The following is a 14,235-nucleotide window of genomic DNA, read 5'->3' as shown; positions in this document are numbered from 1 at the left end:
TTCAAAGACTTTTTCTCACCTGTAGTACAGAAGGCATGATTATTTAGTTTTATAGGTGCAAAAAATAAGATTCAGTACTAGTTAATCTTATATAGGAACTTAAGGGGACAAGACTAGAATCTAAGGCTTTTCACCCCAAATCTCAAATTCTTCTTATTAATCATTGTAACCCAAAGTATGGCTGATAACTGGTATTTGGGATAATTATAGAGAAAATTCGAATACAGCTACATATTTATTTTGTATATACTATGTATTAAATTATATTTAATATAATTTATAAAAATGGCATATCTAAGCTATTTCAGAAATATTATTACTTAAGATGAGGCTAAAAATACATATAATGTGCAGATAAGCAAATGCATGAAATTGCAATTTTAATGAGAATTTGGGAAAGAGTAAAATATAACATTTTTCATCCTGGGCTTCCATTTGAAAGTTCTTACTGTAATTTATTACAATACTAGAAATAGTAGAATTCAATAATACAATATATGAGTGACATTTTAAGTCTTAAAAATACCTAAAGCATTTGTTAGGGGGATTAAAGGCGGTGATATTTGGTCCTTGTGTAATATCTGATTATCAGTAACTCTTTGTTTTATGAATAAACATCTTTAAAAATTGTAATGAAGCCTGGGCACAGTGGCTTTGGGAGGCCAAGATGGGAGGATTGCCTGAGCCCAGGAGTTTGAGACCAGCTTGGGCAACATAGTGAGACTCTGTCTTTAAAAAAAAAAAATAGCTGGGTGTGGTGGCACGCACCTGTGGTCCCAGCTATTCAGGAGGCTGAGGTGGAAGGATCACTTGAGCCCAGGAGGTCGAGGCTAAAGTGAGCCATGATCGTGCCACTGCACCCCAGCAACAGGGTGAGACCCTGTCTCAATAATTAAATAAATAAACAACTGTCAGGAAGATAGTAAAAGAATATGACTGAAGACTTAGAACGTATAGAACGTGTTTTTCATCTTTTTGACACTTTAAATTGTAGTGATAATTTGATCGGTATTTTAATAATATTTTGAATTGAAATTCAGCAGCCATTCGTTCCTATTGCCAGATAATTTACGGATGCTAATGTATCTCTACATGAGATTTCTGAGAGTTCAACTAAAGTCACTCAACATAGACACCAATTCACATTGTGCTAATCTATGGTTACCTATCATGGAATTCAGACTGAAGACACTCCATGGCCTTTGATGGGGAAGCCCTTTAAATAATTCATAAGAATGTAACAGTGGGAATATCGGGTTTGGGGTGGGCTGGGGTGGTGTTCATTTTGCAACGGACTGGGAAGCACGGTGAAAAGTCAGATGGGAGCAGCATGCTGAGCGGCTGGGGAAGGCCCCAGAAGGTACAGGTTCACAGAGGGTCCTGAGTTTGGGGGTCATGCAGGAGGTTGGGAGAATTGTGTACCCTGGGCAGTTAGTGGATTCATTTTCCAAGCTCTGAAAGGTGCAGCAGCCTGGAGAAGCTCCTCTTTATCCCTCCCGTCCCTTCCCCTGTAGCTCTCTGGCTGTCACTCAGAGGGCAGGGCCAGGAGGGCACAGAAGCGAGGCCTCTTGTGTTTCTGGGGCAGCTCTACCTGCCAGGTCAGTGATGGTCTGAGCAGCACAGGGGATCATCTTCTCTATGCAAAAACAGGACACTTTCCAGGATGGGCACAGCCTGCGGTGGCTCTCAGTAGCCTGTGGCTGCAATGAAGGGTAACGAAGCTCCCTGGAGAGAAAGGATCTGGCTTTTCTTGGTGTTTCCCTTAGAAGCAGCTTCATGCAGAGGTTAGGGATGTGGACTTTGGGCTCTGTTACACCTGACTTTGAATCCAGGAATGCCTTTTCCAGCTGTGTGATCCACAATGAATAAAGCGACCTTTCCCAGTCTTAATTTCTTCATCTGGAAAATGGGGATAATATCGCCTCTATAGGGCTGTTGTGAGGATTACATAAAATAATATATGCAAGGGCCAGGTGCAGTGGCTCATGCCTGAAATCCCAACACATTGGGAGGCAGAAGTGGGTGGATCACTTGAGGTCAGGAGTTCAAGACCAGCCTGGCCAACACGGTGAAACCCCGTCTCTACCAAAAATACAATTAGCTGGGCACAGTGGCATGCACCTGTAATCCCAGCTACTCAGTAGGCTGAGGCATGAGAATCGCTTGTACCTAGGAGGTGGAGGTTGCAGTGAGCCGAGATCCCACCACCGTACTCCAGCCTAGGCAACAGAGAAAGACTCCATCTCCAAAAAAAAAAAATATATATATATATACACACACACACACACACACACGTATATACACATATATGCATATATACATATATATGCATAATACACATGCATATATATGTATATATGCATATATACACATACATATATACACATATGCATATATATGCATATATACACACATATATACACACATATATACACACATATATACACACATATATGCATATATATATGAACAATGGCCTGTCACCTAACAGGCTCTCACAATAAATGGGAGCAGTTATGCTACCAGCACTGTCACTACTGTGGCCACACCACTGTCATGACGGCCACCACTACTGTTAGGAGTGTGATGATCTCTCCTCTGGTTATTATTACCACTCCCATGGCCACTGCTCGCCTGGTTACTGCTACCACCATTGCTACTGGTATTGCTACTGTTATTGCTGGCCAGAGATTATTTAATTCCACTTATCACAGAATGGCTCAGTGAGAAGCAGACTGTTCGAATTCTAAGTGGGTTTTATGATTTCAGAGTCGTTTTAAGACCTGCAAGAGTTTGAGAGACATCAGTGTCTTTGAAAATACAATGAACAGAAACAGGCTCATGCCTGAAGCTTCCTGTCCCCTCTAAAGTCTTATAAATCACAGATTTAGTTGTCTCTTTAAGCAACTAGACTCAGGGATGCTATATATTTGGCAGAGCCTCAGGAGGAAAACAAATAAATTTAGAAAATTTTAAAAACTTAGAATATCAGCAGAGGACAGATGCTAATCAAATGCAGATGATCTGAAGTCCAGAGCTTGGCTTACACTGAGGAGGAGGTACTGAAACACAGGACACAGTTCTTTCAGCAGATGATGGACCAGAAAAGGAAGAGGTATAGCAAAGATGATGGATAGACACATTTGTTCAAAAGGGGGGACGTTTCTTGGAATGTGGAAATTGAGTGGATGCAAAATGAATGGACAGCATTAACATTTTGCTTTTTACAAAGGAAGGGTGAAATTATTTAGCTTTAGCTAAATAAATGGAAAGATGGAGCTAGAAAATAGAAAGATTTGTGTGTTGTTCTTGGTAAGACTAATTTGGGACTTTACCAAGAATTCCAGGAAGTCGGGGGTGCGATGGGGAAGAAGAAGCAGTAGAAGGCTTGGAAGATGGATTTGGCAGGAGCAGGGCAGGAAAGGTAGAGGCGGCCAAACAGCAGCGAGGAGAGCTGAGGTGCACGTGTGTGCCAGTTATCTGAATATATGACCATCCCGAATCATCTACTTGCCCAGGTCTGGGTCTCCACGGACCAGAGCCATGCTTACTTTAAAAACTGATCAGAGAGACCACGGTAGCCTTCTATTTTTAAAACTTTCCTCGGGGCCTAAACATGTAGAGGGCAAGATTTCTCTTTAAAAATATTCAGGCAGAATAATCAGGCAAGAGTACGCAAGTCTTTGTTTTCGATATCTTTTCACAAGGAAATCTGGAAAAATAAAGCCAAGTATGCTATGTAGAAAGCTATGTATTGAGGTGAAAACAATTGGATTTATAAGCGTATCAAAATCTAAGGGAGTTAACACATTTGCCATCAAATTAGGTTTTGTGCTTAATTTTCTCAGTTTTTAAAGTGGCTTTATTGAGGTATGATTTGCATACCATAAAATTCACCCATTGTAAGTGTATAATTTGTTGATTTTTTAGTAATTGTGTAGCGTTCTGCTACTATCACCTCCATTTCAGATTTCTTTTTGAAACCGGAAATTTTGTTCAAAGATTTTTAAAAATTATTTTTAAAACCAAGACAAATGTGTAACAGGCCAAATGTTTAAATGTCTTTGTTTAAAAATATTTATGACATCGAATTTAAGCTCCTGTTGCCCATGAGAAAAGCAGACAATGAATGCCACTTACAGCAGTTTGTAGCTAAGACCAATAATGCTAAAATTCCTCTATTTCATACATGGCAGGCTTATTCTTTCTTTGGAACACAGATTTAATGAGTTAACATTAACTAGAAGAGACTGAAAGATTTACTAAAATACTGGCACATTTTTTCAAAGTACAATTGATGAATAACAACTGATGAAATAATTGATGGAAACATCTTCTTTCGATTTTTCTAGAAGGTAGCAGAAGTATGTCATATATACTGTTAAAAGTACATCTAATAAATTTTTTTAGCATTGTCAGGAATTTGAAAACCAGTTAGCTAAACAGTGTTTACTAAATGTGTTTCGTGTACCTATTTCTGCCCAAGATGCTGCAGGGAGGTGCATGCTACAGTAGAGAGAATTCTTTTTTTTTTTTTGAGATGGAGTCTCGCTCTGTCGCCCAGGCTGGAGTGCAGTGGCCGGATCTCAGCTCACTGCAAGCTCCGCCTCCCGGGTTCACGCCATTCTCCTGCCTCAGCCTCCCGAGTAGCTGGGCCTACAGGCGCCTGCCACCTCGCCCGGCTAGTTTTTTTTTTTTTTTGTACTTTTTATTTATTTTTTTATTTATTTTTTATTTATTTATTTATTTATTTATTTTTTTTTGAGACAGAGTCTTGCTCTGTCGCCAAGGTTGGAGTGCAGTGGCCGGATCTCGGCTCACTGCAAGCTCTGCCTCCTGGGTTCCTGCCATTCTCCTGCCTCAGCCTCCCGAGTAGCTGGGACTACAGGCGCCAGCCACCTCGCCCGGCTAGTTTTTTGTATTTTTTAGTAGAGACGGGGTTTCACCGTGTTAGCCAAGATGGTCTTGATCTCCTGACCTCGTGATCCGCCTGTCTCAGCCTCCCAAAGTGCTGGGATTACAGGCTTGAGCCACCGCGCCCGGCCTTTTTGTATTTTTTAGTAGAGAGGGGGTTTCACAGTGTTAGCCAGGATGGTCTCGATCTCCTGACCTCGTGATCCACCCGTCTCGGCCTCCCAAAGTGCTGGGATTACAGGCTTGAGCCACCGCGCCCGGCCAGAGAATTCTTTATTCCCTAGGGTAGTGGTAAGAAATTGCCTCACCTTTTTTTTTTTTTTGAGGCCCACTGACCTAAAGTGGAAAAAAAGAGAGAATTATGGAAATGGTTGCTTTATATTTTTAATAAAATTCAATATAAAAAGAACTACAAAATTCTGGGCCAGGCGCGGTGACTTCCGCCTGTAATCCCAGTACTTTGGGAGGCCGAGGCGGGCAGATCATGAGGTCAGGAGTTTGAGACCAGCCTGACCAAAATGGTGAAACGCCGTCTCTACTAAAAATACAAAAATTAGCCAGGCATGTTGCGCACCTGTAATTCCAGCTACTCAGGAGGCTGAGGCAGGAGAATCACTTGAACCCAGAGGCGGAGGTTGCATGAGCTGAGATTGTGCCATTGCACTCTAGCTTGGGTGACAGAGCGAGACACTGTCACAAAAAAAAAAAAAAAAAAAAGAATTACAAAATTATTTAATTAATACAACAACAACAAAATAAAACAATGCTCTGAAAGTCTCTATTGTAATTAGCTACAGGAGAGAAGGCGAGGGATGGTGTGGGGTGTGGAGATGATGTGGTGAGAAAGAAAAAGATGTAACCAAAAAGGGGAAACAGAGAATTCAGGGCAAGGAAAATGAGCGTGGAACAGAAGGATACACACACAGACTCATCCATCCTTAGAGGGAGAAATACAGGAAGAGGAAAGAGGGAAAGGTGTCCAAGAAACAAAATGATCCTCCCCTGGCCATCACTTGGATCTTGCTGTCATAGGCACTGAACGCCATGGGGTGTGTGTGAGCACAGGTGTAACTGAGAGTGTGACTCTGAGGACTTGTCCTTTGATGTCCTTGAGATGACACTGGGCTCTGGAGTAGATATGGCCTCTCTGTCAAAGGCTCCCCAGGCTTGCTCTGGGAGTTTCCATTCTATGTTGGGAGACTGAACGACTGATAACTAATAATATGAAGTGGAGTTTTCAGTGAACAGAGCCTAGAAGGCTTCCTGGGGCAGGGCTGGGGGACGAGGGCAGGGCAGCACTGAGCAGGGAGGCGTGTGGGGAAAGGCACGTGGATACCCTGGTTTCTCTCTTTCCTCATTGGTTTCTGCTTATCCTCAAGAAAAGACATACACTGGAACTACCCAAATCCAGACTTTGATTGTGACTGAGTGCATTTAAGGCTCTATCTCGTTTTGGTCATGAGTGTGGGTATTCACTGTAATTCAACTGAAGCCACATTTATGATATTTCATATCTTTACTTACAAACTAAGCCCTGAATTCTGCTCGCAGCCCTCTCTCCACCTTGGCCATGAGTGACACTGGGCAGCTTCTGAAGCCTTGCTGGGTTTCAGTGCATTAAGTCATAAACTGAAGGCATCTGACTAAAAGATTTCTGAGATTTCATCCAGCTAAAATAATGACATCTTTAAAATTAAAACTGACCAAATAAAACTCTGAAAAATATAAACCTGGATAAAGAATACTTTGATTAAAATATCCTTAAGAATGTGTTATAAATTAAGGAAAAAACAACCAATTTAAAACATTATCCAATTTAACCCGCATTAAAAATACTTTTTTTTTTTTTTTTTTTTTTTTTTGAGACAGAGTCTTGTTTTTCACCCAGGCTGGATTGCAGTGGCGCGATCTTTGCTCACTGCAACCTTTGCTTCCCGGGTTCAAGTGATTCTCCTGCCTCAGCCTCCCAAGCAGCTGGGATTAAGGCGCCCACCACCATGCCCAGCTAATTTTTTGTATTTTTGGTAGAGACAGGTTTTCACTATGCTGGCCAGGCTGGTCTCACACTCCTGACCTTGTGATCTGCCCGCCTCGGCCTCCCAAAATGCTGGGATTACAGGCATGAGCCACTGCACCCGGCCTATTAAAAACACTCTTATCCTCTAATAAATACCAAATCAACCATTTGCCACTAAAAAAAAAAAAAAAAAAAAAAAAAGTGAAATAAGATATGATATGATTTCAATACTTTGTAGCATTTCATTACTTTGTTTTAAATGTTTAAAATTTTGCAATTTTGTGTTAATCCATCCAATCTTAAAGTCATCATTGGCAGACTCAGCTTTCCTAAGAACTGGACTTTTAAAAGTCAAAATTACGGCCGATCTTTCTGAAAATGTTAAATGAACAGGGAAATAAAGGGAAAAGTGCAATTACTAAGAATCTCAAAAATAGAGTTATGTCCCTTTATCTTTCATTTTCACTACAAACCTCTCAGCTCTGATTTTTGTGTTCCTGCTCATAAATCCAGAGGGAATGCTGTGGGTGGTGGGCTGGATGGGTGTGGGAGGATACACTGTCGTCTAATAGGGGAATCAACCCTTTCAGTTGACAAAGACAGCAACCACATCTTTAGATGGTTTATTCGATCTGCGTGAAAGAGTGGCAGTGGGATTTCTGGCACTTGAATAAGCGGAAACAATATTTTTGGCTAGAGAAACTTCTCCTGCGTTCTCTCAGGGAGCCTTCTAGAAGGCCATCTGGACCAAGCAGTATTTCTTTTGTAAAACCCTGCATTTGGAAACAGAAATGAAAGGTGTGCGAGCGGCAATCAGACACCTATGAAAATGATCTACTTTCAATATTTTGGGAGGAGGGATGTGTTACTGTTTGTAAAGTTTCTAGATGGAGAGACTTACATAAGGAAGAAAACTCTTACTTTCCTTTTTCTTTCTTTCTTAAGAGATACGTTTCCAGTTTATATTCCAGTAGAAGATGTGCTTATTAATGTGAACTTATCAGCTTGCACTGTTTTTCTCTCCGGAGTGAAATGAGAGTGTTGGCTATCTGTGATATTTACAGTTGTTAGGTCAGGTAGTGACCTTGTTTTTGACATTTGTGATTGTTAATTGAACCCAGAATTTAAAGATGAACACTTCCCCTTCCTCAGGCTTTAGCCAACTTGTGAAGCTATAACAAAGGAGAAATATTGAAAAAGCTAAACAAAATCCTTCCAAAACCAAACAAAGCACGTACATCCATTATATGAATCAAAGAGAATGTTCGGAAAACTGAAAATGAAGCAAAGCCGTATTTGTAGCCAGATACTTCAAAATATGAATATTCTAGCAAAGTATCTTTAAAAATTTGACACACATAACACATTGTGCTATTCCTTCACATTTTTCTGTTAGCGTCTCCATTTGGAAAGAAATGGTAAATTCCTATATTAAGATTTCCTGTGATTAGTGACTGTTTTAAAAAAGCAACTGTTTCCTTTAGCTGTCATTTTTGCCTAAGAAGTGATGAACATGGAAAGATTAAAAACTTTAGCACTAAGTTCATAATACAGATTTGAGCAAATATATGTTATCATACATACTTGAATGTTTATATGCTGTATAAACATGTATGCTATATGTATTTGTTTATATAAAATTATTTCTATTGATATCAATTAATATAAATGATTATTTGCTTCAGATGTTTTCAAGTATCCAATTTTTATACTATACAAAATTCTTTATTGATAAAAAAGAATTATTGAAATCATATTACTTTAATAAGCATATTAAATTCATTTTGAATGAATAATTTTCCAATATTAATGGAATCACCATTATTATAAAAAAGACATAAAAATGGAATTAACTTTTAAGAAAATCCTTTATAAATTTAAAACAAATCATGTGGAAATGATTTATCCTGGCTAAAGCATTTTACCAAATAATTTGAAACTAAAACAATTAATGGTATGCAGGTTGGATCTCAAAATACATTTTTCTGGAAGGATGGAAGAAAGTCAGTTTGATTAGTATTGTGGATTGAGACCTTACAGCTGATGTCGGCTACACTGAAGACATTTTAGTTTCTGGGAATTAACATAGGAGCAGAGATTACTTATAATGTCTAAACTTTTTCCAGCAGATGTTAATAAGATAAGATAACCTAGAATCCCCAGTGTCAGTCTCTAGCCCTAACTCTGATTACTGTCACTGGACTACTGTGCCAGGCAAAATTTTTTAGCCTGAAAATACCTTTCAGTTTCCTGAAACAAAGCAGCCACCAGAATCACTGCCTGCCAAACAGGGACAGATGATATGAGCTGATTGTTATTTCTTTTAATGTGAAGTGATTGTCAACCAACATTATACTAAGGATATCAAACTATTTCCTTAGGACTTTTAATTAAAATAAACATCCCCCAAATTCTGTGATACCAAAGTCTGATCCCCAATAATTTATCTGCTCATGGTCGAAGTAGTCCCATGAATTTTGCCATTTGGAGAGGACAGGAAGAAAAGGTAGAGCTTTTATGTTTGAATAATAGTAATGATTATTACTGTAGAGAACACAAATGGCTCAGCACTAACTGTGAACTTCAGCTATACCTTTGGTGTTTGGGCAGGATATAATTTAAGATGAGAGCAGGAAGAAGTAGAGAAAAGCAAAGATACGTAATTTTTCCTTCTTGGGTCATTTCTACATAAAAGCATTACTTGAATGAAATTTTCATCAGAGGGAGGAAAAAGGTCTTTTGGAAATTTATGACTGTCACACTAGGACACAAACCACCAGTTTCCTATCTTTGAGAGAGTCATCTGCGCTTTGGACAAAATATCTAAGGGTTCATGTGTTCATCAGTGATTCACATTTGACATAAAACAGACTAGATGTTTGTTGGAAGCAACACTTTATACAATTGTGCAACCCATTTACACAAAATCTTTACAAACAGAACCCACATTATTTAAACCCCAAGATCCCCTCAAGATCCAGAGTCACCTACCTGCAGATCCAATTTCTGTGACCGGCCAGTTTATAGGCAAAGTGAAAGAAACATGCTAACTGGATAAAATAACCATATGTCCCTACTGGAAGCCCCATTACTTGAATCATTTTAACCTTGCTGGACAAAACACCAGGAGAATTTGCTGTAGGAAACAAACCTCCACAAATGGGGCAGGGAAGAAATTACCTAATAGTTAGTCTCCCCTCTGCTCTAATTTCTATGGTTCTGTGTTAAGAAAAGCCATCCTGCCACACTGTTGTGAGAGCTTATGCCCCAACAAGAGGGCATTTCTTATTTAAAAAAAGTCCAGAATTGAACATTTAAGTTGCCGTCATCAAAAGGTATGGCAACTTTGGGAGCATTTCCCCAAGGAACAACAATTTTCAAGATACAATGGGAAAGGGTCATTTTCCTCATTCAAAAACGTAAATGCTAAGAAAAACACGTGTTTCTGGTTTGACTTCTGTTTGTTGGCTACTGAAATTCAGGGTAACCTCTCCCACACCCCTGTCTGCTTACAATGCCAACTGGCCTCCTTTGATGCTACCCAGTGTGAAACCCAGCTAGGATGGGTCATAGACACAGTGCTGGTCCAGACTGGAACTCTGCTCTCTCCTTTCAACGGTTTACATGTTGCCCCAGTTTCCTATTTCACCAGGAAGTGTTTATGTCCTCAGCTGGCACAAGGCTCATAGCAGAGGTACAGAGCATTCAGTGTGGGTGTGCGTGGGCAGGTATGCGAGAGAAGGGGGTGGATGGAGTTATTTGCACGTGTGCATGGGAGTCCATGGCTCTTCATTCTAGGTGAATATCTGGATTTATTCATGGGAATCTTGATTTGGGGTTAAGACACAAAAATGGACAAGGTCAACTTAAAATACTGTTTCTATGAAATGCATTACTTTTCTGATGGCCACTGTTGATGGGAAATGGAAGGATGCTGTTTATCATGAAATTGGTATAAGTCCAAATTGGATATTTCCAATGTAACATATTCTGCCTTTGGATATTAAGTGTGAGTTTGTGCAAAGATGAGCCTGCTGGTGTGTGAGTGTGCCCGCATAGGTTGAACATGGACTTCCTTAGGGAATGACCCATTGAATATTGTTACCCATTTTGGCAAGTCCTGGGATTTTTCAAGTGTCCTTGCCGCCAGTGAAAAGTGCAAGGGACATGTCTCACATGGATGTCACAGGTTCAGGTTCACCACTAAAAACCAGTTTTTCTTTTTTCTTTCTTTTCTTTTGCAGGGGGGAATGGTTAATATTCAGAACTGTAATAAATTTTCAATATTCTTTCTCCTAAGTAATTTTGCATTGTAGGTATCAAAACTTTACTCCTTCTGGAAGTTACGAGGCTGAGTTTAGAGATTACCTCTAGGATAGATTTATAAATGTAACTTTCCCTCCTATCCTCTTAAAAAGAGGCAAACGGTATTATTGCAAATAACCTTTAAGATAATTAACTGACAATGCTGCAACTAGCATAAAATCTTCCTTCAGGCGACACCTAATTTAAGTGTTACTGGCACAAAGTGGAGACAGATTGTGCATTACCACTGCAATATTTACATAGCAGAAACCCACAGAGCAGGAAACGCGAGGCTCAATGATGCACTAAATTAGGAACAACCGTACTCCAGTGTTAATTTGCTTTCCATTCCATCCAAATCTCAGGTCCAGAAATCGGTACAAACACATATACAACCTCCCACTCTCAGATGACTAAACCGGAGGAGATGTCTGTACTTTTTCCCCCCCCAAATTAAAATAACTTGAAATTTATTTCTTTCCTCCACAAGAACCATTTAGTCAAACTGTGTTTATTTCATTACAACTTGTTCTCACTTTGATCTAAGATTATTTTCATATGAATGCTGCATAGAAGTCTGTAGAGAAAAACTAAACAGACTTCTATTTTCTCTAAGGCTGCCAATATATTTTATGAAAAGAATAAAATGAGAGACTTGAGAGCCAGTTAGTGAAATATTTAGGAACATGGGCAGGGCAAATCTACCTCAAGCAATTTTCTCACTGGTGAATGTTGTTCCCTCCCTTTCCCCCTCCCCAGATACAATGAGTTTTCTTAAACCATTCACACAACATATTTGTTTCATTCTTCCCGACAATATTTTCAACACTACTTTCAGCCAAGGCATTAATGAAACATTTACCTTTCCTAATTGTTGATGTTCTTTAAAGGCAGCAATCAGTTCTTCAGCCCACTTAATTTTTTCAGGGGAAGGAGAAAACTGCTCCTGGACCACGGCAATTTGGTTAGGGTGAATCACCTGCTTACCTACAAGAAGATTAATAACGTCGGAACCACGAAACAACGAACAGATGTTCAAACAAAATGTTTCTATTGCGCGAGGTTCCTGAAGGCCTCATAGACTGTATGTTAAATAACTAATTTAAAACTTTTTATTGAGAACACAAAACAAAACAAAACCTGCAATCAGACAGGCTTTTCCAGAATAACCACAGAAGCAAAACTACAACAATGGAAGTAATTGTGTTTCCGATCCTATAGAAATGCCACCTTAGGGCAGATAATCTCTTATTTTTAGTTACAGGTGGGCTGACGAGGCAGCTTGTTGAATAACTGCTTTGGCTGGGACTTTAAAGGATAATGTCTGCAAATTAGAGGGATTATTTTTAGTTGAAGTAGAAAAAATTAAATGAGAATTCTCTCAAATTTTATAAGGTATCTTTTGCTTTCTTTGTAGAATTATACCTCTTTCCATGATTTCTCTTAGAAATGGTCTGCTGGTTTTCATAAAGCTTACAGATGCAGTCATTACAACTATATTATTATCAAATACAGTCTTACAATAGTATATTTAATTTTTTTTCTTTTAGACGAACATAGTTTATGTGTCATTTCTAACCCCCAATAGAAAATTGGATTTGAATGAAAATATTTTATTCAGTATGGTAAAATAGAAGGCAGAGTTGAACACTGCAGCCTCTGGATTACTCCATTTAAAAATTTAAAAATAGATACTTAAAGTTTCTCTGTCCAAAAATATACCCAGATTTTCCCTTTTGGCTTATAGAATCAAGACTGGGTATTTCCCTCTTTATAGCTCCCTACATATCCCAGAAGAAATCTTATCTCTGTAGAAATACCTTCCAAAAAGATTTATGATTCTTTTATAGTTGAAAGATTTTAAATGAAAACATCATACAAAGATAAGAGCCATAGGATTTTGTGAAATAATGCAGTCGTTAAAAAAACAATTTAACAATCAGGGAAGTGTGGAATCCAATCAGATCATTAATAAATGCAACATAATTTAATGTTATAATAATGATGAGATTATATTGTGCTATGTGATAAAGTTATGAACATAATTGGCTCTTTAAAAATAATGTACACTTAATGAACATTTACTCTGCTAAATATATTTGTTGGTACATCAATTTGCTTTGCTTTTGAAATAGTTATTTTAACATTTAGACAGTACGAATTATATCCTTGATGTTTTATATCTTGCTGTCAGTTCCTATTACTTGCCATTATTCTGTTAGAATGAAAAAAGGAATGATGCTTGTAAAAACATATTTTTAGTGTTTCATGTAAAAGAGTTTAAGTGGATAAATATAATAATATCTTTTCTTTCCATTGGCATAATTAAAACATCCTCACATTGCTATTCCATTCTTTTCTGTCAGCATACTAATACAATGTTAAACACTTTTATAAATAAAGATTCTTTAAATTACCTGAGGAATAATTTCTGGGAACGAATAACATGAGGGATGACAAGAGGGCTTTTTTCAGTAGTAGGTATTGAGATTATATTTAAGTAATCTAATAGTTGTTAGAATATTGTTAATAAAGGATGTCAGTTCTGGTAGTCATTTCCTACTAATTGTTAGCCCTGAATTTCATAATTTATGTACATAATTTACACCAATGTGTAAAAAGCCAGATTTCATGGGAACTTCTTGGTACATGCACTATAATTTGAGGAGCAAAACACAAACTACTTAAAGTACTGTGAAATCACTGCTAGCTCTCCATCCTCCGGTGCCTATATTTTGGCAATGAGGCTAATTTAAGATCCATGTTAGGTTTTAGAAATGTATGGGCACTCAGATGTGAAGTTCTCTTTCGTCACATCTTAGCTATTCCAACAACTGTACAGCAGACTTTAATGCCATGTGGGAACCAGGCAAATATTTTATACAGAAGAGTTGTTATTGACAAGTTACTGAGAGGGTGCAAAATTGGAAGACATTAAAATTTATGACCATGAAATCCTTTTTACAGTACCGCTTGATATATCGTGCTTTAAATCAATA

At 38.4% G+C, this 14,235-nt stretch overlaps 1 protein-coding gene and 1 long non-coding RNA gene across 20 annotated transcripts in view; one reads left to right on the top strand and one right to left on the bottom strand.

Moving 5' to 3' along the window:
• Positions 1-14,235, bottom strand: part of CLYBL (citramalyl-CoA lyase) — a 280,497-nt gene that overhangs the window by 10,471 nt on the left and 255,791 nt on the right. For 8 of the 15 annotated variants that reach the window (XM_065533437.2, XM_074021329.1, XM_074021332.1 and 5 more), the window contains 2 exons: positions 12,099-12,223; positions 7,540-7,704 (listed from right to left, as the gene is read on the bottom strand). In XM_065533437.2, coding sequence (XP_065389509.1) covers positions 7,555-7,704; positions 12,099-12,223 — 275 coding nt within the window. In that variant the 3' untranslated portion in view covers positions 7,540-7,554. Of the gene's footprint in view, positions 1-7,539; positions 7,705-12,098; positions 12,224-14,235 lie in introns of those variants that run through there. The other 7 variants (XM_074021334.1, XM_045377322.3, XM_015439472.4 and 4 more) reach the window with 1 other exon arrangement.
• Positions 1-14,235, top strand: part of LOC107128023 (uncharacterized) — a 126,154-nt gene that overhangs the window by 77,156 nt on the left and 34,763 nt on the right. The window lies entirely within an intron of this gene.

The sequence above is a fragment of the Macaca fascicularis genome, chromosome 17 (assembly GCF_037993035.2).
Source record: "Macaca fascicularis isolate 582-1 chromosome 17, T2T-MFA8v1.1".
NCBI classification, from domain to species: Eukaryota; Metazoa; Chordata; class Mammalia; order Primates; family Cercopithecidae; genus Macaca; species Macaca fascicularis.
Note: the sequence above shows the minus strand (reverse complement) of the source record. Positions and strands in the feature narration are given on the sequence as shown.